This window comes from Ipomoea nil, unplaced genomic scaffold, assembly GCF_001879475.1.
Source record: "Ipomoea nil cultivar Tokyo-kokei standard unplaced genomic scaffold, Asagao_1.1 scaffold2827, whole genome shotgun sequence".
NCBI lineage: Eukaryota > Viridiplantae > Streptophyta > Magnoliopsida > Solanales > Convolvulaceae > Ipomoea > Ipomoea nil.
Window position 1 is genome coordinate 1,724,044 of NW_017619255.1, and position 25,900 is coordinate 1,749,943.

The 25,900-nt window shown below is 33.6% G+C and overlaps 1 protein-coding gene across 1 annotated transcript; it reads left to right on the forward strand.

Moving 5' to 3' along the window:
• Window positions 1-2,135: 2,135 nt before the first annotated feature.
• On the forward strand, window positions 2,136-15,232 carry LOC109159432. Its single transcript, XM_019307544.1, has 4 exons — window positions 2,136-2,360; window positions 2,492-2,941; window positions 3,127-3,196; window positions 11,985-15,232. The coding sequence occupies exons 1-4, from the start codon at window positions 2,136-2,138 to the stop codon at window positions 15,230-15,232; spliced, it is 3,993 nt and encodes a 1,330-aa protein (XP_019163089.1).
• Window positions 15,233-25,900: the final 10,668 nt, after the last annotated feature.

Below are 25,900 nucleotides of genomic sequence, written 5' to 3' on the forward strand. Positions count from 1 at the left end.
AATAAAAGTATTACTCTTATTAAACACACAAAAAAAATTAAAATATTAAATAAAATAATCAAAGAAGAATGAGTTGAGTTGACCAATAAATAATAAACATGACAAGTAAAATGAGATAAATGAAGTATATGTTTAACTAAAAGTTGAGCATTCCAAGCCATTTATTGAGTCGATTTCACACAAGAGTACAAGACTTATTTTTAATGATATAATCTATGTGACTATGTATTATTCACGCGCCTAATTTGATTTAAAGTAAAAATGTATACATTTATTAGCATACAAAAAGAGGTATATAAATCAAAGATATAATCTTGATTGAGACTTATTATTATTATTATTATTATTATTATTATTATTATTATTATTATTATTATTATTATTATTATTATAACAACTAAATTAAATAATTATTGATTTTAAAAAGTCAATTTTAAAATTATAAGGAACATAAATTAATTATTAACAAAGAATGATTAATTTGATCATTAAATAGTAAATAGTACACATAAAATGCCAGGGTGTAATTGTGTAAATGATATCTAGAATATCAAATATACTTTTGTTTTTATTATAAAACAAAAATGATGTATTTTCAGAGGTAAAAAAATAAATAAATAAATAAATAAATAAACAAACTAAACTGTTAAAAAAGATCATGGCCCTGTTTGGTAAAATGGCTGTTAGCAGATAGCTGTTAATTGTTAGCTGATTGTGTTAATTAGATGCAATAAATAGTTGATAACATTAGCTGATTGTAGAAAAGTGTTTGGTAAATTAGCTGTTAGTTGTTAGCTGTTTGGTATAATTTCTTTTCTCAAAAAGCTAATTGAAAAAGTTGCTTGGGTTAGCTTTTTCAATTTTAGCCTTTTGGAGTTGTAAAAAGCTAATTAACCAAACATTTATATTGATATTTTAACTAAATCAAACAATTAATAGTGGTCAAATAAGTCAAAATTGGCATATAGGCCAACTTTTTACCAAACAGGGCCCATGTCTTATACTTTTTTGGGATAACGGTCAAATAAGTCCTTCAACTACGCAAATTATGTTGTGCAACCGTGTGCATCGTGCAAAAACGACGTCGTTTTGACTAAAAATGCGGGTCCCACTTAAAAAAAAAATCAAGTTCGATTCCCGACAATAGCACTTTTTTGTGCATAATTTGAATTATATATCCACAAATTCATAACTATATATCCACCGTGAATGAATAACACAAAATCCAGAATGAATGAACTAAATATCCACAATGAATGAACTAAAAATCCACAATGAATGAACAACATAATGCTGTTGAGGGGAATCGAACCTGAATTTTTTTTTTTAAAATGAGACGCGCATTTTTAGTCAAAACGACTTCGTTTTGCATGGTGCACACGGTTGCAGAGCATAACTATTCCTTCAACTATAAGTCAAAGTATAATTAGCCCCATAAATTAACAAAAGCTACAATTAAGCTCATTCATCTCTTTACTTGTATGCAATTAAGTTCATAACTTCTTCAATCATTATTGTGTGGACTATGGTCCACACAGGCTGTGTGGACCATATTTTGTATACTGTAAAATAGTGTACATTCAGTACAAAAATAATATACTTTTAGTATATTAAAAATGTACATTGTATTCAGGGGATGCACATTATTTGTGTATTGAGTGTACATTATTCAGTACACAAATAATGTACATTTAGTATATTAAAAATGTACTTTTTGTTATGGTCCACACAACAATGTGTGGACCATGGTCCACACAATAATTTGCCTAAGTTCTTAAATTTGTGCAATTAGTTCAATTTGAAGTTAAACACATGGTAATAACATGTAAAATTGATTTTAAAAAAATTACAAAAAAAAAAAAAAAAAAAAAAAAAAAAAAACTAGTGGCCATCTTCTGCAGCTACTTGGACGGAGAATGTGACACCCCAAAATCCAAATTCAATTAACGGATTAATTGAGTAATTAATCCTAATTCAATTAGTGAATTAATTCAGAGAATTGGTTCATGGAACAAGAAGTTGTTATCTCAAGCTGGAAGGAAATTTTATTGAAAGGTGTAGCTCAAGTCATGCCTACCTTTTCAATGAGTGTTTTTTTACTACCTACATCTGTCTGCACAGCCATTGAAAGGGTAATGAACCGCTATTGGTGGGGATCAGGAACTGATCGGGGAATTCACTGGAAGGCTTGGGATAGGTTATGCATCTCGAAAAAACATGGGGGCCTGGGGTTCAAGGATCTGAGTGCTTTCAATTTGGCAATGCTAGGTAAGCAGGCATGGAGATTGCTTACTAACACTGATTCGTTGGTGTCGCACATTTATAAGGCCAGATACTATCCTAAGGATACATTTTCTGAGGCATATCTAGGAAATAATCCCAGCTATTGCTGGCGCAGTATTATGGCAGCTAAGAACTTAATATGCAGTGGGTAAGACGGCGAGTTGGGAATGGAAAATCTATCTTAATCTGGGAACACCCTTGGCTACAGGATGAACAGAATCCTATGATTCAAACTGAGATGCCACCACAGTTAGCTGGAGCAAGGGTTGAGGGGTTGATTGACCAGGATACTGGTTCATGGGACCAACATATTCTCACTGATATTTTCCTGCCAGTTGATATACCTAAAATCCTAAAAATTCCGATCTCTCCAGATTATGATGATATGTGGTATTGGTATAAGGATCTGAATGGTTGTTACTCTGTCAAGAATGGCTATAGATGCATTATTGGAAATTATGAGAATAATAATGATGGGGCATTTAGCAATTGGACCACTTTATGGAAATTAAAAATTCCATCCAAATGGAAAACCTTCCTATGGAGAGCTATTAGTGATATCCTACCCACTACCAATAATTTGCTTATAAAGAGAGTGGAAGTTGATCTGATGTGTGCCATGTGTAGGATCATGAATGAGGATGCTATGCATTCATTAGTATTGTGTGGCTATGCAAGCTCCATATGGTCTCAATCCAACCTACCACTCCCCAATATTATACGGAGTAACAAATACTTAGGGTTGGGGTTCAGCCTTTTGGAAGAATATTATAACAAATATTTTCTATGAATGGTTTATTGCAATCATGAATGTTCTAGACACTAATGAAATTATTTACGCAGCTGCAAATTTATATCATATTTGGAGAGCACGGAATGGAGCTGTGTGGGATGTCTGTCTACCGCGACCAAAGTCTGTTCTTGCGGCGGCCACTGCCACCATGAATGCATGGCGGAGTGCCCACAGCCGAACCACTGCCCGGCAGTCTCACGGCCACACTATTACAGCACCGCCACTGCCGAGTCACCATGCGACGAACCAAATTCCGCCACACCACATGCTGCCTCACGCCACTGCCAACCATTTGCATGGTTCACCGCCGCACCAACCAAATATAGTAAGGCCGAAGAAGTGTTATGTGGATGCCGGGTATCACCAGGGAACAAACTCGGCTACGGTCAGGGCGGTCCTACTCGATGCCAACGATCGTTTTATAGAGGCTTTCAGCACGCCTATTCTAAGTTGTTTTTCCCCACTTATGGCTGAAGCGTTTGCATGTAAAGAGGCTCTCTCTTGGCTAAAGGCCCGGGGTGAACAGTCTATACAGCTATATACGGATTGTCATACGTTACAGTGCTACCTATCCGCACCGGACAACCCATCTCGTTCATAAACTGGCTATGCCATAGATAGTTGCAGAATTTATATGTATGCGTTTAATTCTTGCTCTGTTATTTTTATTCCTAGATTGCAGAACTTATTAGCCCATACCTTAGCTACTACAGCTTTTACGCTTTCTGCTGCGATGTACTGGGACGATGTCTCACCTGACTTTATTTCAGTTTATCTATGAATACAACCCATTGGTTGACCTTCAAAAAATACTGATGTAACAATTGTTGTGTCAGCATATATTATGACATGATTATGTTATTGATGCATAAGCAAATTAAAGGTAACGGTTTATTTAATATCGTTGATTTTTGTCCTTAATTTTATTATGTTTTTAAGTATAAAAACCCCAACAAGATAATATAGCATATGCAGACATTTTAGGTACTTTTGATCTATTTTCCAAAGATGAATTTTAGATAATGCGTTAATACAAACCAACCCTACATACTACATATCTATTTTTATTATACTCACCTCTCTCCCTTGCTTACTTGGATCATGTTATTGGGACAAAAATGCTATATCATTTAACATGACAATATAAATATATTCTTAACATTTTAATGATTTTTATCCAGATAACTTTATCCCTTACCTATATCGATCACTAGTGCTTACTGCTTAGAGACTCATCCCTTTTATCTATGCATGTTGCCTTATTTATATACTAGCTACACCCCACCTACTTATACCTCACAAGTCACCACTACTAAAAATGAGCAGCTCCAATTGAATTAGTCAAATAGTTGGCTTGTTAATTACAAGAGTTCAAGTTTAACTTAACTCTTTGTAAGAGTTGTTTAGTAGCCTAACTTGTCTGTTTGAAATAGTTAAGTATGGATAACATAGATTGATTTATCTCATTATTGTCCAGTTAATCCTTTATTGACAAGGTCACAACTCACAATATGAGCTTTATCTAAAAATCCCAAAATAAATCTTCAAATAGAAATTATAAACTTTTTTGTAAATCTAAGTAGCCAATTCTAATTCATGTTATAATTAATAATTTTACCAACTAGTATCTATTTACCTAGCTTGGCTAGCTACCCTTATTGGAATCTCCACCCCCTCACCCCTGAGGCTAACATTATCACTGCAAATCTTTCTCACTTTTAAAAATGGGTCAAACTTTCACATCACCCAATTTACAAATCATTCACTATTCACGTCACATTCTTGCAAATCCAATTAACTTTTAAAACTGGGTCCCAATATATTAAAATAATATTATTAATTTATATTACTGATATTAAAATATTATAAAGTAAAAAAAAATACAAAAGCTGCCGCAACAGTTTACAAATTGACAAAAAACACAAATTTACAAATCTTGTTCAAAAAAAAGAAGTAAAAATGATGTGGCAAAATGCCACATCATTTTGCAAATGGAAACAGGATAATTCCAGCCTAACCACAAATCAATATCATTGTCACTCATCACATTTCTTGACTTTTTTAAAAAAATCAGTAAAACAATAAATTTTTAAATAATTCAATTTATTATAAATTTGAATATATTTTCTATTGAAAAATGCTATTTCCCATTCCAATCTTATTCTAACATTCACCTCCTAATATGAAATTATTTATAAGATTCCAAAAAATGAAATACCTTCATTTTTTTTTTATTACTTATGAATTGATTGATAGGGATGAAAATATGTCGAGTCGAGCCAAGCTTTAAAAAATTAAGCATGAACTTGTTATGAAAATCTAAGGCCTGGATCTCGGCCTGAGCCCGTATGTAGGATTGTTAGGCTTAAACCTAAGCTTACAATTGGTCTAGCTTAGCCTGAAACCTTTTTAAAAGCATGTTTAATATGTAGGCCATTATAAAGGTTTCAAAGTAAGTCCTCTTTGAGCCTATTAAAAGATTACATGTTAAGTCTTTTTAAAAATTGTAATAAATATTTTTAAATAATTTAAGAAATATACCTAATACATAACTACATAAGTATATAACCACAATGCAAACATAATAGCATTAAAATATAAAATAAAATAAAACAAGTTACGACTTCAACATGCTAGTTAACAATCAACTCACATAATTAAGTCGCGACACTTCATTAAATATTATAACAGTAACAACAATTAATAAACAATTAAACAATAAGAACACTTATAGCAGAATTAGCAACAATCTTTATAATTAAATTAAAATTTAGAATGGGATTTTGGAGGTGGAGATTTACCGTTTGATAATTATATATACTTGAGGTTATATTGTAAATATAAAAATATATTAGGTATAAAATAGAATATATATACTAACTTAATATTAAAAATAAATAAATAAATAAATAAATAAATAAATAAATATATATATATATATATATATATATATATATATATATATATATATATATATATATATATATATATATATATATATATATATATATATATATATATATAAAAGTTCCAGTGCAGGTGAATGCTTCCCGTGCGGTTGTCCCGGTGATTAATGTGAAGTGAGTTTTGTACTTAATGTACGTGAGTCTTGTGCTTAAGGTGCGTGAGGTTTGTGCTTAATGTGTGTGAGTGTGTAGTGCTTAATGTGCGTGCGTTTTGTACTTAAGGTGCGTGAGTCTTGTGCCTAAGGTGCGTGAGTTGTATGCTTAATGTGCGTGAGTGTGTACTTAATGTGAGTTGTATTTGAAACTTTAAAGTGCATGAGTTTTGTGCTTAATGTGCATAAGTTTTGTGCTTAAGGTGCGTGAGTCTTGTGCTTAAGGTGCGTGAGTTTTGTACTTAATGTGCGTGAGTGTGTACTTAATGTTAGTTGTTGTTAAAACTTAAGGTGCGTGTATTTTTGTGCTTAAGGTGCATGAGTTTTGTGCTTAAGGTGCGTGAGGGTTGTGCTTAAGATGCGTGAGTTTTGTGCTTAAGGTGCGTGAGTTTGTGTTCTGAATGTATTTTGTTTGTGCGTTTAATGTGCGTCTGTTGTGTACTTAAAGTGAGCCAGTGTAATGGTTAATGTGAGTCCACCCGCACAACCTCACGGGAAGCACCATCCCCACCCCCACCTGATCCCTTCCCTATATATATTTTCAATAGAATATATATATATATATATATATATATATATATATATATATATATATATATATATATATATATATATATATATATAGGTCAAGCCTGTAGGCCGGGCTTGGTATATATAGACATGACTTGTTTAATTTAACAAGCTTTGAAATGAGCTCAAGTCTGACCTTTTTACTAAACAAGTCAAGCCTAACTAAGCCTTAATTAGGCCAGATCATAGGCCCCTTTATAGGGTCCTGACCTATTCCCATTCTTATGGCAAATTATTCTGTGGACCCGAGTCCAAAAATATACAATTTATATACTAAATGTTTACAATTTGTGATGACCATTATTGCATGTATTCATAGATTCTCAAAACTTAAAAACACAATTTATATTATAGATGTTCACAATTCTAATACTAAAAAACACAATTTAGGATCAAGATTCACCTTGCGGTATAACAACTGCATCTTTATTGATTGATAATCTTTCCATGAGTTAATGGGAAAATTATATATCATGAAAAATTTATGTAATCATTAAATATACAATAAAATTAGAATTAACATGTGAATGAGTAAAAATAAAAAGAAAAATATAGTGTGACATTTTTCCGGCCATTAGTTGGCATGCACAATGTATAACGATGTGAAAGGGCTCCACAAAATGTGTCTTTCATTCTAAAATGTATGATGCACTAATTGGTGCTATTTTGTAATTTTTAATTATTTAGGCAATGTTGTGCTATTTTGTAATTTGTAATTATTTAGGTAATGTTATAGCAAAATATCACCAACCATAGGAAATGAAATTATATTAGTGCAGTTAAACTAATTAATTATTATTTTTGGTAATGCGGCATTCCCATATCTTCATTTAATTTTTTAATACATAAATTTTAATTAAAAATAAAATATAAATAACAAAAGAAAAACATTTTAATTGTAAACGCATTATTAGTTACTCCATTTTTTCTTTATTATTTATTATATTTAATTTTTATTTGCATATTATAATAATTGCAAATGCATTATTAGTTACTCCATTTTTAATTGTAAACACCTTACCTATATCAGTAGTGCTTAGAGACTCACTTCTATCTATGCATGTTACCTTCTTTATATACTACGCCCCACCTGGCCTACTTATACCTTCTTTATTGGCTCGCTAATCACAAGAGTTCATTTGTGAGAGTTCGTTGTTTATAAGTCTTCTCTGTTTGAAATAATTAATTATAGATAACGTAGGTTGGTTTGTTTAATCTTATTATGATCCTTTACTGACAAGGTCATAACTCAAAATATAAACTTTATCCAAAAATCTCAAAATGAATTTTCAAATAGCAATTATAAACTTTTTCGTAAATCTAAGTAACCAATTCTAATTCAATTGTAATTATTAATTTTACCAACTAATATCTATTTACCTACCCTTATTGGAATCTCCACCCCCTCAACCCTAACCACAAATCAATATCATTGAGTGCACTCATCCCATTTCTTGACTTAAAAAATATATATAGAACAATAAAATTTTAAATAATTCAATATTTATTATAAATTTAAATATAATTTAATTTGGATATATTTTCTATTGAAAAATGCTATTTTCCATTCCAATCTTACTCTAACGTTTGCCTCCTAATATGACATTATTTATAAGATTTAAAAAATAAAATATATTCATATTTTTTTATTACTTATGAATTGATTGATAATCTTTCCATGAGTTAATTGGAAAATTATATATCATGAAAAATTTATGCAATTATTAAATATACAATAAAATTAGAATTAATATGTGAATGAGTAAAAATAAAAAGAAAAATATAATGTGACACTTTTTTGGCCATTAGTTGGCATGCACAATGTATAACGACGTGAAAGGGTTCCACAAAATATGTCTTTCGTTCTAAAATGTATATGATGCACTAATTGGTGATATTTTGTAATTTTTAATGATTTAGGTAATGTTGTGCTATTTTATAATTCTTAATGATTTAGGTAATGTTATAGCAAAATATCACCCACCATAGAAAATGAAATTATAACTAGATATTCTATAGGCAAATAAATGGAGTTTCATTTTCTCCCCAAAGGATACATGTAAATCTACACCATGCAATTTTATTATTATAATAAGAGATCAAAATGTTATTAGTGAGAATTGTACTCATGCCATTTATAAAATATTTTAAAAGTTTGCTTACAATACTAAAAAAAATGTCCTTTAATTAATATCTTTTTTATTTTATTTTAGTACTAAATCATTATAAAACAAAACACCACCAGCTACAACTCTTTTAATTCTTATTGATATTAATTATTATTTTTTACGTGCATTGCACAATTGGGATAATGTCCAATAATTTAGTAGCTACAACAAAAAATAATACATATGCATTTCTTTAATTTAGAATTATGCATGTGTCTACAATGTCTTTATTAAAAAAAAAATTTATTATCAATAAATTAAATAAGAGAAATAATTTAATTAGTTATATTGTCTTTATTTTTCTCCAGTATAAAAATTCTTTACATTCAAATTTATCAATTGATTATGTTCGCTACATTGTCCCTACAATGTCTTTATTAAAAAAAAAAAATTCATTATCAATAAATTAATTAAGAGAAATAATTTTATTAGTTATAATGTTAGAAAATTGATAAAATTTGATATATGAATGGTTATTTTGAATAATTATTTTATGTGGGTTTACTTACTACCGATTTGAACTATATCAAGGTGGATTCAAATTCTCCTATATAATGATATGAATTTCTCATATAGATACACTTAAAATGGATAATGAATAAATGAGAAAATAATTTTTTGAGTTTACCCATAAAGTTTGTAAAAAGATTTTCAAAAACTTTATAAGAAACTTTATTATTATATATATATATATATATATATATATATATATATATATATATATATGTATATATATATATATATATATATATATATATATATATATATTATATTTATTTATTTATTTATTTATATATACACACACACATATGTGTGTGGGGTGGGGGGGGGGGGGGGGGGGGGGGAGGTTATAAATATATTTAAAGATGATGAAATATGTTGTTGAAATGTACGTTCTCTTTAAGACCAGGACCATATTGTGGTTTACACCAAAAAAAATGTATGTTCTCTTTTTAAGCACATTAAAATTTTTTGGCTATAAATATATTTAAAGAAGATGAAATATGTTGTTGAAATGTACGTTCTCTTTTTAAGCACATTAAAATTTTTTCCATTGGTTTTTATCATAGGTAACTTAACAAAAACATGACGCTGTTTGGTAAATGGCTGCTAGCTGATTGTGTTAATTAGAGGGAATAACTAGTTAATAACATTAGCTGTTGTAGAAAAGTGTATGGTAAATTAGTTGTTAGCTGATAGTTGTTTGGTATAATTTCTTTTCTAAAAAAGCTAATTGGAAAAGTTGTTTAGAGTAGCTTTTTGAATTTTAGCATTTTGAAGTTGCAAAAAATTAATTAATCAAACACTTATATTGATATTTTAATTAAATCAAACAATTAATAGTGATAAAAAAAAGTCAAAATTGACCTATAAATAAGCCAATTTTTTACCAAACAGGGCCAATGTGAATTATGTGTTGCTCCATTCGACTTTAGTTTTAGTATGTCTTAATTCCATAAGGTATTTCTTTTGGGTATTGTACATGGCGAAAATTGAGAGATATTGGAGCATTGCAAAACTAATGTTGAATTTTAAACTCGCTTGGTTGGTGTGAGTGGCTGTGCACTCTCAACCTTTAAGAGAGGTCGGGAGTTTGAACCCCCTCTCGTATGGAAAAACTAATCTGGCAAGCACTACTAATCTAGCCAGCACTTTGCCCCTTAATTGGGTCGACCCGGTGCGAATGAGGATTAGTCTGAGTATGGCAAATTATATCGCGCACTGCGGTACATAATTGATTATGCACCGCGCATCAAAACGACGTCGTTTTATTTAATGAAAAGAAACGGAATCCGTTTTGCGCCGTTCCGCAAAAAATAACTCTGTTCTTCAGTTTCATTTTGTATACACTGCAGTTTCAGTTCAACACAACTACAATTTTATTTCGATATAACTAAAGTTTCATTCAATATTTATACACTCAAATATGTGAAAACGTTATTTAATTTTATATTATATATACACTATAGTTTCATTAAAACGCAACTACATGATTATTTCGATATAATTACAGCTTCATTGTACAATATACACTCAAATATGTGAAATGTTATTCAGTTTCATTTTATATATACTGCAGTTTCATTTCACCACAACTACAGTATCATTTTTGATATAAATGTAGTTTCATTTGACAATATAAAAATAATACGTGAGACAGTGTCGGTTTAGATACACTGTAGTGTCACTCCGTTAACACTAACAGCGCGCAGTTTCTTTACTTAAAGAAACGGCGACGTTTTGATGCGCGGTGCATAATCGATTATGCACCGCGGTCCACGATATAACAACTGTCTGAGTATAGTACGAGCTTAAGGGTGTCTTCTACAGTTAAGGCCTGCTCAGGACACCTGATCTGACAAAAAAAAAATTCAAAGTTAGTATGATTGAAGACCAAAATTTTGTTCCGAAAATTTTAAAAAATAAAATAAAATAAAATACTATGTAGAACTATATGTTGTTATATTTGACATGAATTTAAGTTTTTTTTTTAAAAAAATATTCATGATTCTTTATAAGGTAATATTTGTTATATAATTTCTCAAACATTTTCTACTTAAAGAATCTAATACACCTCATCACCGGGGTACGAATCTATGACCACTCATTTTGAATGATAATCGAGATGTCATTACATTACATGGTAGTTGATGAATTACCATTTAAGTGTGCGTTAATTCCATAATTTCTTTATATGTGATTAACATTTGAAAGGGGTACCAAATGGCTTGTGGTCCACTGGTATTGGATTGCTCCCCTATGTGTGAGATCTAGGTTTCAAGCCTTGTTGTAGGCATAGGTTGTATGGGTATCCCCTTCCTTTGTAATAAAAAAACATTTGAAATGGGTTTAGAAAATATTAATAGTGATTTTTCATGCATGTATAACCCTGGACACTACGGAAATTGTTTAAAATTTGAGTCCCGTGAGAATTATTTATTGGCCTTCTTAGTTTGAATCGGTCAACTATGTACAACTTAGACTGATTTACCTCTTTATTGTCTTTTCCCAGCTAGGAGGTAGTAACTATGGAGTTTTTTGTAAATCAAAGATGTATTAAACTGGGGCCGTCAACGCGGGGATACCTTCCAGCAGAAGGTGGCAAGGTGCGGAGAAGCGTTACGGAAATGGGGAGGGGATTATGCGCAACGGTTTGGGCGGCGTTTACGGGGACTGCTCATACTGCTTGAGAATCTGAGAGGCAGTTACCGGGAAGCAGATTTGACACGACTACGGGATGTGGAATGTGAAATCCGCAATCTTTATGCGCAGGAAGAGCTGTACTGGAGGCAACGATCCAAGCAATTATGGCTGGAAGCCGGAGATCGTAACACTAAATTTTTCCACGCTACAGCAACGACCAGGAAACGTAACAATGCTCTACGGCGTGTCCGAGACATCACGGGCTCCTGGGCAGAGGGACAGAACATGCATGATGAAATCTTGAGGTACTATGAATTTATTTTTCAAACGCAATCATGTGATATTGCCCTTTTGAATAGGGTGCCGACATGTATTACTGAGGCTATGAATGCTGAACTTCTGCGGCCGATTGAGCCTAATGAAGTGCAGCAAGCGCTCTTTTCCATGTCACCGGATAAATCTCCGGGACCTGACGGGATGACTCCCGCTTTCTACCAATCTTTCTGGTCAATTGTGGGGGAAGATCTCACACGTTTTGTGCGGGATTGCATCACAAATTGTGACTTTCCAATTGGCCTGAATGAAGCAAACATTGTTTTGATTCCAAAGAAGAAAGTCCCCGAAACGGTCTCTGATTTGAGACCGATTGCTTTGTGCAATGTTGCGTACAAAGTGATTGCTAAGGTGGTAGCAAACCGGTTAAAAGCTGTTCTTGATGTTATTATTTCACCGTCACAAAGTGCCTTTGTCCCGAATAGATTAATTACAGACAATATTATTGTGGCCGGGGAAGTAGGGCACTATTTGCGAAGAAAGAATGGGGGTAAAGACGGTTGGGCGGCTTTGAAGCTGGACATGGCCAAGGCTTACGACCGTATGGAATGGGGTTTCTTGCAAGGTATGTTAACAGCACTGGGATTCGCCCGGGAATGGGTGGACTTGGTGTTATTGTGTGTGAGTACAGTCAGATATAATATCCTGGTCAATGGGGAAATTGCCGGTGCAGTGACTCCAACAAGAGGAATTAGACAGGGGGATCCGATTTCGCCGTATCTATTTATTGTTTGTGCCGAATGTCTGTCTCTTATTCTGTACCAACAGGAAGCTGGTGGCAATATCCATGGGATCAAAGTTGCGAGAGGGGCTCCCTCGATCTCGCACCTCTTTTTCGCAGATGACAGCCTTCTGTTCTTCAAGGCGAAAGATTGTGAAGCTCAGGTGGTGAAATCATGTTTAGACCGCTATTGTGCTGCCTCGGGCCAACTCATCAATTTTGACAAATCTAATATTTTATTTAGCAAAAATACTGGGATGGATATGCGTTCCCATGTGGCAGGTGTGTTTGGGGTGCGGCAGACAGAGGATTTTGGCCGTTATTTGGGACTCCCATCGTTCCTTGGGCGAAACAAATCTGAGGTGTTTCGATATATTGAGCAACGGGTTCGGGATAGGATTACTATGTGGCAGGAAAATTTTTTGAGTAGAGCAGGCAAAGAGATTCTTTTAAAAAGCGTAGCTCAAGCCATGCCCATTTTTGCCATGTCTGTTTTCCTTCTTCCATTAGGAGTTTGTGACGCTATTGAAAAGCTAATGAACCGTTTTTGGTGGAACAGTGGCGGGTCGGGCAACAGAGGTATTCATTGGATGAGCTGGACTAGGTTGGCAACCCCAAAATGCAGTGGTGGGATGGGTTTCAAGCGCCTCCATGATTTTAACCTGGCGCTATTGGCAAAGCAAGGATGGCGCCTCTTGATGAATCCCGAGTCTCTGGTGGCTAGACTTCTCAAAGCTCGGTATTTCCCTACGAATTGTTTTCTTGATGCCAAGTTGGGGCACAACCCGAGCTTCCTTTGGCGTAGCATCCTAGCCGGGCAGGATGTGTTGCGACAAGGCGTGTCGCGGAGGGTGGGTGATGGGCGAGACACTCTAATATGGGGCTGGCCATGGCTGATAGACTCAGGGGATCCCACTATTCATACACCACGTATTGAACAACTAAAAGACGCTACTGTAAGTAATCTTCTGACAGCGGATGGCAAATGGGATGAGGAGCTGCTGCGTGATATTTTCATTGAGGAGGATATCCAGAGGATTATGAACACTCCTATTTCTCCTTCATACACGGATACATGGTGCTGGAGGGGGGACTCGCGGGGAATCAATTCGGTCAAGCAAGGATATCATCTTCGCACTAGCCAGCTGCTCCATTCTAACTATGATGGCAGATTTGGAGAATGGAAGAAGTTGTGGGCGTTGCCTGTTCCCCCAAAGATCAGAAATTTCCTTTGGCGCTGCGTCTCGAATTTGCTACCGGTCCGTGAAAACCTTCAGGTTCGAGGGGTGTGGATTGGTGGAGGTTGTCCATTATGCATCGCCGACCAGGAATCAATCTCGCATTTATTTTGTGATTGCACAGTGGCCATTCAAGTCTGGAATTCTGTCCAAATTAAAGGTGGTGTCTCTTTTGTTGATATGATGGAGGCTAATCTACGCAGTACGCCTAATTATGCTCTAAATGCAGTTGCAGGCCTTTGGGTTATTTGGCTTGCAAGGAATGAGATGGTTTGGAATGGCAATGCTTGGCCACTTTCGAAACTGCTGAAGGATATTAATGAATTGGTGAAGCTCTGGACAGACACGTATGTGAACTCAGACTCACACAGGAGTCCCCGGCCTTCATGCTCTACCCACATTCTGCACCGACAGCCGAGGTCCATCTTACGTTGCAACGTCGACGCGGCATTGAAGGGGGAGGACGTAGGATACGGAGCAGTTATCTGTGCCCACACCGGTCAATTTGTCGCTGCCCGCAGTGGTAAACTCTCTTGTGCACCAATTCCTTATTTGGCGGAGACGATGGCGGTGAAAGAAGCTCTCTCATGGCTCAAGAGTAGATCCATCCGGGAAGTCATCATCGAAACAGATTGTCAAGCTTTTTGTATTAGTTACAATTCTGGACTTCTAGATTTATCGTATGTTGGTTTAGTTGTAAAGCAATGTCAATCCATTGCTAGGGACGTTGGGAACGTTCAGGTTCGCCATGTCCGTAAGTCAGGGAACCATGTGGCTCACGCGCTGGCGAGGGCGACTGTTTCGTTATCTGTCCTTGGTGTGTGGGATGACCACCCGCCTTCTTGTATCGCGCATTTGATTTAATGAATTGTTTATTTCTTGCTCAAAAAAAAAAAAGATGTATTAAATATTTATTTGAAAATGGCAATACATTCTATTTTGGGTGGCTAATGCACAATATTTTATTCAAGAGTTACAGGAGATTAATCCCAAACTAGTCAATTTTTTCAACAAATTGTTCGAATTGATATGCATTTATAAAAAGAAAAAAAAAAAAAAAAAAAAACCTTCCTTTCAAAAAAAAAAAACTTTTTTTTTTTTGGTTGCGATGGTGTGAAAAGTTATGAAATCAAAGGAGATGATATATAGCCGTGCATTCTAAACAATAATCACATGCTTACAAACGAGCAATTTGGAATTGAATACTATTAAATAATTGAGATTATTAGTTAGAATTTTAGGATTAGGTTCATCACAAAAAGTCATGCATGCAAACTAGATATATTATTTAAGTCATTTTGTTCTTTAGTTAAAGAAAAGTCCAACCTATTGTTTAATCTCCACAATTTCTCACATGCTAGTTAGGAGCAATTTGAAATTGTATCCTACGACTAAGGTATAGGTATTAGTTAATACATATCATAGCTAGTCAGCCAATTGTATCCATGCAACTAAGTTAGAGTAGATATTAGAGCATCTCCAACCCACTTTAACACCAAAATATCAAATTTCTTCACCAAATGTCATATCAGAAAAATATCCTCAACATCTTCTCACACCAAATTTTATTCATCTCTAATCCATTTACACCAAAACACCAAATTTCTACACTAAAATAATTTAATTTCTCAATTATTAATTCAAATTTAATTAGTTTAATATAATTTTGTTCTAACTTAATTAGTTTAATATAAAATATAACTTGTGATGTAAATAATAATTTATATTAATATTAATTTTTTATAGCATTAATTATTAAAAATAAAATTTAACAATATTTTTGAAAATTTAATTTATTCCACAATAATAATATATATTTTAATTTTTATTATGTTTTAGTTATGTTTGATGTATTTAAAATTTTAATTAATATATATTCAATATTAGTCTTGTTTCGATCGTCTCGATGAGATCTTTAAAATGGTATAATTTATATTTAATAATACAAACTTTAAATATAAGTATTTAACAAAATAAAAAATTATATATAAAACAAATAAAGGATACGTTTGGAATTATTAAAAAAAGCAAGGGCAAAATTGTAATTTTCCTCCCCATTTTAGATTTGCTGTGGATGAACAGTGCCGCGCCATATTGAACAGTGCCGCGCCATATATATGGCGCGGCACTGTTCATCAACGCTAAAAATATTGGCGTTATGCCGTTTTGCTGCTTCACCTTGGAGAGCAAAAATTTGAGGAAATGGAGGGATGGCGTTGGAATTTGCAGATATACCGCCACATTGGAGATGCTCTTAGTTGATATAATATATATATATATATATATATATATATATATATATATATATATATATGTGTGTGTGTGTGTGTGTGTGTGTGTGTGTGTGTGTGTGTGTGTGTGAGAGAGAGATCATGTAAGAATCAAACTTAGCTTTAAGTAAGAACTACAGACCAATTCTAGCTGTGAGTAGTCTAGGATGACCAATGCATGACTTTAAAGTAAGGGAAAATATGTGATGACACTTTATATATATAATCATGTAAGAATCAAGCTTTATGTAAGAACTACAGACCAAATCTATCTTCCAGTAATTTAGGATGATCAATGCATGCATGACTTTAAAGTAAGGGATAATATGTGGTTACACTTTAATAAATAGAACAAATTGCACTTTTGGTCCTGTGAGTATTAGGGTACTGACAATTTGAGTACGTGACTTTCAAAACTCCCAATTTAAACCTTTAACTATGCAAAAATTGGCAGATTTGGTCCTCCGGGCCAAATTGCCGACCAATTTTGGCCGGAAAAACATAAATTGGTTCGAATTTATTTGTGTTGAGGGCAAAATCGTCATTTCACTCCCTTCTTCTTCATTCTACCTTTCTTCTTCGTTCTTCTTCTTCTTTCTTTCTTCTTCTTTGCTGCTTTTTTTACCGACCCAATACAATGCATGAGCCATGATTAATTAATTTAATAATAATAAAAAATCATCTAAATTTCTCTCAAACCAAATTTGGTAAATCCAACAATCACCCATTTTCCATTCTCCTAAATACATAAAAATAATACGGTTGTACATAAAAACATATATGTAATCAATAAATACATAAACATATATTGTTGGCTCATGAACTTTCCGAGCTCTGCCTGGGCAAGCCGCCGCTGAGGTCCCTCTCCGTCTCCGCCACTGTCGGCGACGCCCTGTTCGTTCTTAGAAGCTCGGAAGGCATCTTCATAAGCGTGTGGATATAGTGATTTATATATGAAGATTATTTCATGAAGGGAATTTAAGAAAATTTTGCGAAATGATTAATATATTCTTTAACAATTTAGAAATTCAAAATAAATTATTAATGATAACAAAAGCTACAAGTAATAGATTAAAGAAGCAGCAAAGAAGAAGAAAGAAAAAAGAATGAAGAAGAAAAAGAAGAAGAAGAACGAAGAAGAAAGGGAGAATGAAGAAGAAGGGAGTGAAATGACGATTTTGCCCTCAACACAAATAAATTCGAACCAATTTATGTTTTTCCGGCCAAAATTGGCCGGCAATTTGGCCCGGAGGACCAAATCTGCCAATTTTTGCATAGTTAAAGGTTTAAATTGGGAGTTTTGAAAGTCACGTACTCAAATTGTCAGTACCCTAATACTCACAGGACCAAAAGTGCAATTTGTTCTTAATAAATATTTCAAATTTAAAGTTAATCGTACAACATCTATGAGTGCAATCGTTTATATACAATAGTGTAATGCACTATTACATATCAACGATTGTATTTGTAATTGTTTCAACACTACTACAGAATTTACATATAACATCGGTTTTATATGTAACCGACGATAAAGGTTAATTGAATTTATAAAAAAAAATAAAAAAACATATAACGTCGGTTATTTATTAATAACCGACATTATAAATAAAAAATAAAAAAGACAACAAAATGACATCGGCTATCTACATAGTTGCCGATGTCGTAGCAATTTTAGATTTTTTTTTTTATATTTCATATACGACATCGGTTTTTTTGCAAAACCAACGTCGTATATTGTTATTATTATTATTTTTTTAAATTTCTAGGCCTCACAAATCGACTTCGCACAGCCAAACAATTAAACCAATAACCACCGCACAGCCTCTCCTCTCCGTCCCACCACAAATTGACGCTCAGCCACTGCCATCCGCACCGCCACACTGCCCCGCACAGCCACGTACCGCCATCCCCTTCGTCTTCTTCTTCTCCCCAAACGAAGTTTGAACGCCTGCAGCACAGCCACCGCAACACACCCTCCCCCGCACAGGACCACAGATGCACCGCCGCATCGCGTTCCCCTCTCACCGCATTTCCACCTTCCCGCACGCACGACCTACCTTGACGCATGGAGGCACTATTTGAGTCTCGAGTTCCCTGGTTGTAGGCACTAATTTTTTTTTAATAACATAACACGTCGATTCTTTACAAAAAACTGACGTGGTATGTTATTTAAAAAAAAAATACAAACGACGTCGGTTATTAAAATATACTACGTCGGTTTTTTGCAAAAAAAACCGACGTGTTATGTTATTAAAAAATAAAAATAAATTAAACAACTATATATAAAGTCTGTTATGTATTAATAAATGACGTCATAAGTTATATTTAATAAATAAAAAAATAATATAAGACACCGGTTATATATATAACCGACGTCGTATAGTTAGTTTATAGCGTTTGCCAAAACAACGTTAGTTTTTAACCGACGTTAAATGACCTAAAAAACCGACGTTAAAGGTCATCTGTGTAGTAGTGCAATCATAACACACTTCTAAAATTTTAATTTTGAGTACACATTTATTGATTGCATTTATAATTGTTGCAACTCCCAACTATTTATCAATGCTCATCCGGGACCAATTTGAAATAAAATCCTACTAAAATTTACATGTGGTTTTTTATTATTTATTTATATCGACTCAAGAGTTTTTTCCCTTTTTTTTTGTTTGTCTTTTTATTAGATTGGAAATAAATAAGACAACGATACTTTAACAAATTTAAAAAGATGTTTATTAATTACACGATAGTGAATTAAGCATGCTTAGTTCATTAAGCACGTAAATATGATTAAACACGCAACTTAAAAGAGGACCACATTGAGAGTACATATATACACCATGCAGACATGCTTATCCTAGAACTAGAATATATACATGGGCATTAGTAAATAGTATTTTAATACATGCGTGTGTATAGTCTCCAATTTGGATGTGAATTATACTTTGGTCAATGGGAGGTTTGTGGCAAATTATTGTGTGGACCATAAATATCAAGTACATTTTTAATATATTAAAAGTAATATATTAAAAATGTATTTTCAAAAAATGTACCTTACGTACATAAATAATGTACCCTTAGTATATTAAAAATATAATTTTTATTTATGGTCCACATAATTTTGTGGATCATGGTCAATATAATAATAATTGGATATTTGTGAAGTTTTTTTTTTTTTTTCTAAAGAAAAATCTAATCTATCTATTAGGAGACCCAATAAATAATAATAATAATAATAATAATAATAATAATAATAATAATAATAATAATAATAATAATAATAATAATAATAAAATTGAACAAAGGTGATGAAAACTCCTTTTGTGCATGCATAGTATATAGATAGGGCTAGAAACTAATAACTAATTGGAAGACTCGCGATTTACCTCCTCTAGCACTCTTGGACAAGGATTTTGGATGCTTAGGATTACTGTAGTGTAATTTGAGAGACCTAATGACTAATGTGCATCGATTTTTTTTTTTTTTAAATCATCATTAAATTCAATTTCTAAGGGCCGCGCCATTGGTTCGAAAAATGTTTTTATTATTTTTTATTTTTTATGTAGTTTTGGTTTGAGATTTCTTATGTGAATGAGAAATAATAGAGAACAGAGAGGAGAGAGAAAAAACTCACATTATGCTCATGTGAATTTTTTTACTCTAGTTTCAAAATGTGTGTGTGTTTTTATTTATTTATTTATTTATTTATTTTTTAAAAAAAACGTTATTAATTACACACACCAGCGCAGCACATTCAAGCGGGCTAGGACAATTGCCAACCATCCCAATTAATTTTTTTCTTCTTCTTTCTCCCTTTTTTCTCTCTTTTTGCTAAAGCTACAAAAAATACCCCCCCAAAAAAAAAAACAATAAAGAACAATTAATAGTCAGTTTGAAAACCCGAAAAATAACTTGCAGAAGTAATTTTTAAGATTTTTCGGTGTTTGGGTATTCAAGGAAAATAATGTTCAAGAAAAACATTCATTCTGGTCAATAGAAAAAAATGTTTAATTTAACTAAAAATATCTTCCTAAATTTTTAGTCAAAATACATTTTTTAGATTCTTTACTTTCCCGTATTTATTTTCTCTTTCATCTTTTTTTCAAACTATTTTCTAAATTATTATTACCACCATGTAAACTCATCACCACACCACCACTTCTTATTATTATTATTATTATTATTATTATTATTATTATTATTATTATAATATAAGAAATAATATTTTCATTTTCAAAAAAATGAAATAAATAAAAAATATATATAATTTCTTAACTTTAAGCAAAATAGAAAAATATAGTTTTCTGACTTCAAATATTAAAAAATTAAATTAATTGTTAAAAAAATAAATTTTAAAATAAATTTTCAAAAAATATTTTTCAAGTTTTCAAAAGGGAACTTAAGTGAAAAGAGTCCTACTATATCAACATCTTATTTTTACTCCCTCACTTTTATTTCTTGATGTGTAATTAATGGTTAGTTATTTATATCCTGTGGGTTTCAATAAAAATGTCAACATTAAAATTTGGTGAGATAGAATAAAAGTTGGGAGTAGGAGTAGTATTTTTCAAGTGAAAATTATAATTACTTTGTCCGGATTGATGATTTGCGGCTAAATAATCTCGGGGGACAAGAGATCAGATTCATTTGATTATTAAGGATTGAGGTAGACTTAGGATATCAACACCTAATATCATCATAATTTTTTCATTGTTGATAAGACATGTTTGTCAAATCACAAGTGATTAAACGTTGTAGTGGGCGTGGTGGGCACGGATATCTCACAGAAGATACTAGAGTGTATCAAAATGCAAACTAGAATCTCATAAAATCTATATTAAAAGTGTGGACTTTTATGCCCACAGTAGGGGTGTTAGCGAACAGAATTTTCGGTAAATTACTTGTGTTCGTGTTCGATAAGCGTTCGTTCATGTTCGTTTGTTAAGGTAAATGAACCATTAGCAAACAAAAATTAGAGATCGGTTAATAAATGAACAGATCAGAGCTTGAACAGTTGTATGCTCGTTTGCTAAGAGATCATAAACAAGTTCGTTTGTGTTCGTTTAATAATGTTAGTGAACAATCACGTTTGCGTTCGTTTAATAATGCCCGTGAACAAGCTCGTTTATGTTTGTTTAATAATATTCGTGAACAAGCTCGTTTAGTGTTCGTTTAATAATGTTCATGAACATGAATGTAGATTATTTCTTGTTCACGAACGAATTGTGATCATGAACATGTACATGTGTTTGGTTATTAAAGGTTCACGAACGTGCTCATGAACATAAACGAACACGTTCGTGAACGCTAACAAACACTAATGAACGCTTAACAAACGAACACGGCCAGGATTTTCAAAAATCTTAACAAACAAACACGAACACTCCAAAATTCTTAACAAACCAACACGAACAACTTTCGTTCGTTTATGTTCGGTTCATTAACAACCCTAGTCCAAAGCAAGTCAAGTCATGTATATGTAATTACACTTTGAATATCGGGTGCAAAAATTAGTTAGTAGTTGATAATTAATTGATATGGAGTATATTATTATGCATGTAAGTGAATAGTTGACAGTTGATATTAATCGGCGTTTGGTTGGAATGAATGAATTAAGGAAGAGAAATGAATGGTAATTCGGTGAAAAATGAATATAGTGACAATAAAGCAGGAATTCAAATTACATTGTTTGGTAGAAAAGAATAAAATTATTGAGAATGAGAATGGAATAAATAGTATAAAAACTAAAATGTCCTTCTGTAATAATAATATTAATAATAATTAAGAGTAAAAAAAATCTTTTTCTTCTTTTTTTCCTTTCTTTTCCCCATTGAATTGCAATTCATATGGGGATGATATGAATTTCAATTCAACTAAATGAGGAAATTGCAACTCAGTGGAATTACAATTCCCTCTAACTAAACACTGTAATTTAGATGGCCAAGAATTATACTGTAATTAAATTGCAATTACATCCAAGCAAACAACCATAATTGTTTTGACCAACTAATAATATTACAGCACGTTTGGTTCACGGAATGAATTTTGAGGTAATAGGAATACTATTCCAAAAGGAATGGAATAGGCAAGGAATAGAATAAGAATTGTATTCTATTGTTTGGTTCGCATAAGGAATAGACTTTAGGAATTATATTACAGTGTTTGGTTGATTTAAGGAATAGAAATGAAATATGTTTTAAAAGACATAAATACCCTTATAAAAATATGTGATGGTGGCGATGGTGGTGACGGTGGTGGTGATGGTGGTGGTGGCGGTGGTGGTGGCGGCGATGGTGGTGGTGGTGCTGGGGTGGTAGTGGTGGTGGTGGCGGTGGCAGTGGTGGGGCGGCGGTGGTGGTGGGGGCGACGACGGTTGTGGCGATGGTGGTGGTGGTGGCGGCAGTGGCGATGGTGGTGGTGGCGGTGATGGTGCTGTGGTGGTGGGGGCGGCGACGGTTGTGGCGGTGGTGGTGGTGGTGGCGATGGTGCTCCTGGGTGGTGGTTCTGGTGGCGGTGGTGGTGGCGGCGGCGGTGACGATGGTGGTGGCGGTGGTGGTGATGATGGTGGCGACGGTGGTGGTGCTGGGGTGGTAGTGATGGTGGTGGCGGTAGCAGTGGTGTGGGCGACGGTGGTGGTGCGGGCGGCGACGGTGGTGGTGGTGGTGGTGGCGGCGGCGGCGGTGGCGACGGTGATGGTGGTGGTGACGACGACGGTGGTGAATTAGGATAAATTTATATATATAATAAAAAAATTAGGTTAAAGAAAGGGGTAAAAAAGGAAATAGATTCTAAAATCTATTCCTGAGCGTTCAGTAATAGGCTAATACCAGGGGGGCCCTAGTAATAGCTATTACCTTATTTGAGGTAATAGGCTATTACCAGGAATATTATTCCTGGTAATAGAAATGGTTACCAAACAAAGGAATAGGCCTATTACTGGGAATGCTATGCCATTCCCGGCCTATTCCGTGAACCAAACGGGCCATTAGTAGATTGTATGGAATGTGTGGTAAATTGATTATCTATTGTCACGAGATAATTTGTATTATTTATTCAATTATCGTTAAAATATTTTTAGTTTTATGTATAAAATTTAATTTAAATTAGTTTTATTTTAAATAATAATAATTATTATTATTTGTATTTTTACCGTTGTTATTTATTATTTTAACTATTAATTTTATTAAGTAAAAAATTAATATTAAAAAATAAATTTGAATAATACTGATTGGATAATCAAACAAAGAGTTCAAAGTAGTTGAAAGAGCTCGGCCATCCAATTAATTGTTGGATCAACTTAATAGCTCACCTCAAAATAGATATATTCATAAAATCTAAATTCGTAATATTTTAGACCATGATATTTATTTATGTCTAAAAAGACAAGTCAATGGATGTAACTAACTTGGAGACCAAACTAGCTTAGCGCCATAATAAGGACATTATCGTGCTCGAATATGAATTTAATTAAGGTTGGTTAATCCGGCCACATAACCACTACTCCTATCTGTTACGTCTATAAATCTCAATCTTGAAAAAAAAAAAAAAAAAAGAAGAAGAAGAAGAAGAAGAAGAAGAAGATTATCATGCACAAAATAATATTTGACTAAGCCTAAAGTTAGTTGTACTTACAATAATCAAACATTTTTAACAATCAATACACAAGTTTTACGCTTACTAAACTTTTCTACTATTTTCTTATCCAATCTGTATTAATATATACCATCAATACTTTGGCCACTATGAGTTGTGTTTTTTTTTTTTTTTTTTAAATTAATATTAAGAGTAAATATCTAAAATGACAAAATCGTCCTCGACTATAGTGATTTTTCTCAATTTCGTCCTAAACGACTTTGGTGACCTAATATCGTCCCAGACTTTTGTGTTTCTCGCAATTTAGTCCCAGACTTTTGTGTTTTTGCTCAATTTAGTCTCTCATTTGTTATTCTGTCCATTTGGTGTTAAATAAATACACAATTAAGTAATTTTAATATTGGCATCTCTTTACTCATAGACATGTGAACTGCGAAATTCATTTTTTTTTTTTACGAATTACTCCCAGAATTACTCATAAAACTGCGAATATAAAATTTGATTTGCAGGTCCGGGAGTAATTCTGGGTGTAATTCGTACAAGAAAGAGGAATTTCGCACTTTACAAGTTGAAAATAAAGAGAGATCAATATTGACATTACTGAATTGTCCCTTTATTTAACACCAATTTGACGGAATAACAAATGGAGGACTAAATTGAGCGAAATACAAAAGTCTGGGACAATATTAGGTCACCAAAGTCGTTTAGGACGAAATTGAGAAAAAAACCACTATAGTCGAGGACGATTTTGGGTATTAACTCTATCTAAAATAGTCCCTCGACTATAGCTAAATTCACAAATTGATCCTCAACTATTGATTTCAACCAATTAAGTCCTTAACTTTTCAATTGTGACCGTACCCAATTAAGTCCTCTGTCTATTTGACTGTTTGTTGACCGTTATCTATGAGGATATTTATGTAATTCCAATGCTCTTTCTCCCTTTTAGCTACATGGCCGTGTCTTCCAGCTCCAGCAACGCCTGCTGTTCTCTGGGAGCACCTTTGAACGTGCTTCCGACGAAGAACGAGAACATCGTCAGAAAAAGGTTTCGCCGCAGATCTTGCGCCTCCTTTTCCGGCTTGCCGTTAAGCATGTTGGATAATCGGATCACGTCTTTAATATACGTTTCGACTTCGGAGGCGAGCGATTTGAGATCCTCTTCCCCGTCACGTGGTCGGTCTTCTAGCAACGTGACCTCCACCACCAAGTACGGCTTGGTCCGGGCAGCTTCGTGACCTGGAATCGCTCCTGGCCTTTGTAGATTAGGAAGAAGCGGTCGTCGACGAGGTGCCCGTGCTTCACCACTTCCCCGATGCAGCCCCACCTCGGTGGCGCCGGTGTCGGAGTAAATGACCCCAAATCAGAGATCGGTCTGCAGCAGAGTGTGCATCATGATTCGGTACCGGAACTCAAAGATCTGACGCGGAAGGATTGTGCTGGGGAAGAGCACTAACTGCAGAGGGAAAAGCGGATGTTTACACGTGGACATGTGTTTATAAGTGTTTCTGTAATCTATACCATGGAGCTTTGTAATTACAAAAATATCCTCAGAGATAACGGTCAACAAACAGTCAAATAAATGGAGGACTTAATTGGGTCAAAATTGAAAAGTTAAGGACTTAATTGGTTGAAATCATTAGTCAAGGACCAATTTGTGAATTTAGCTATA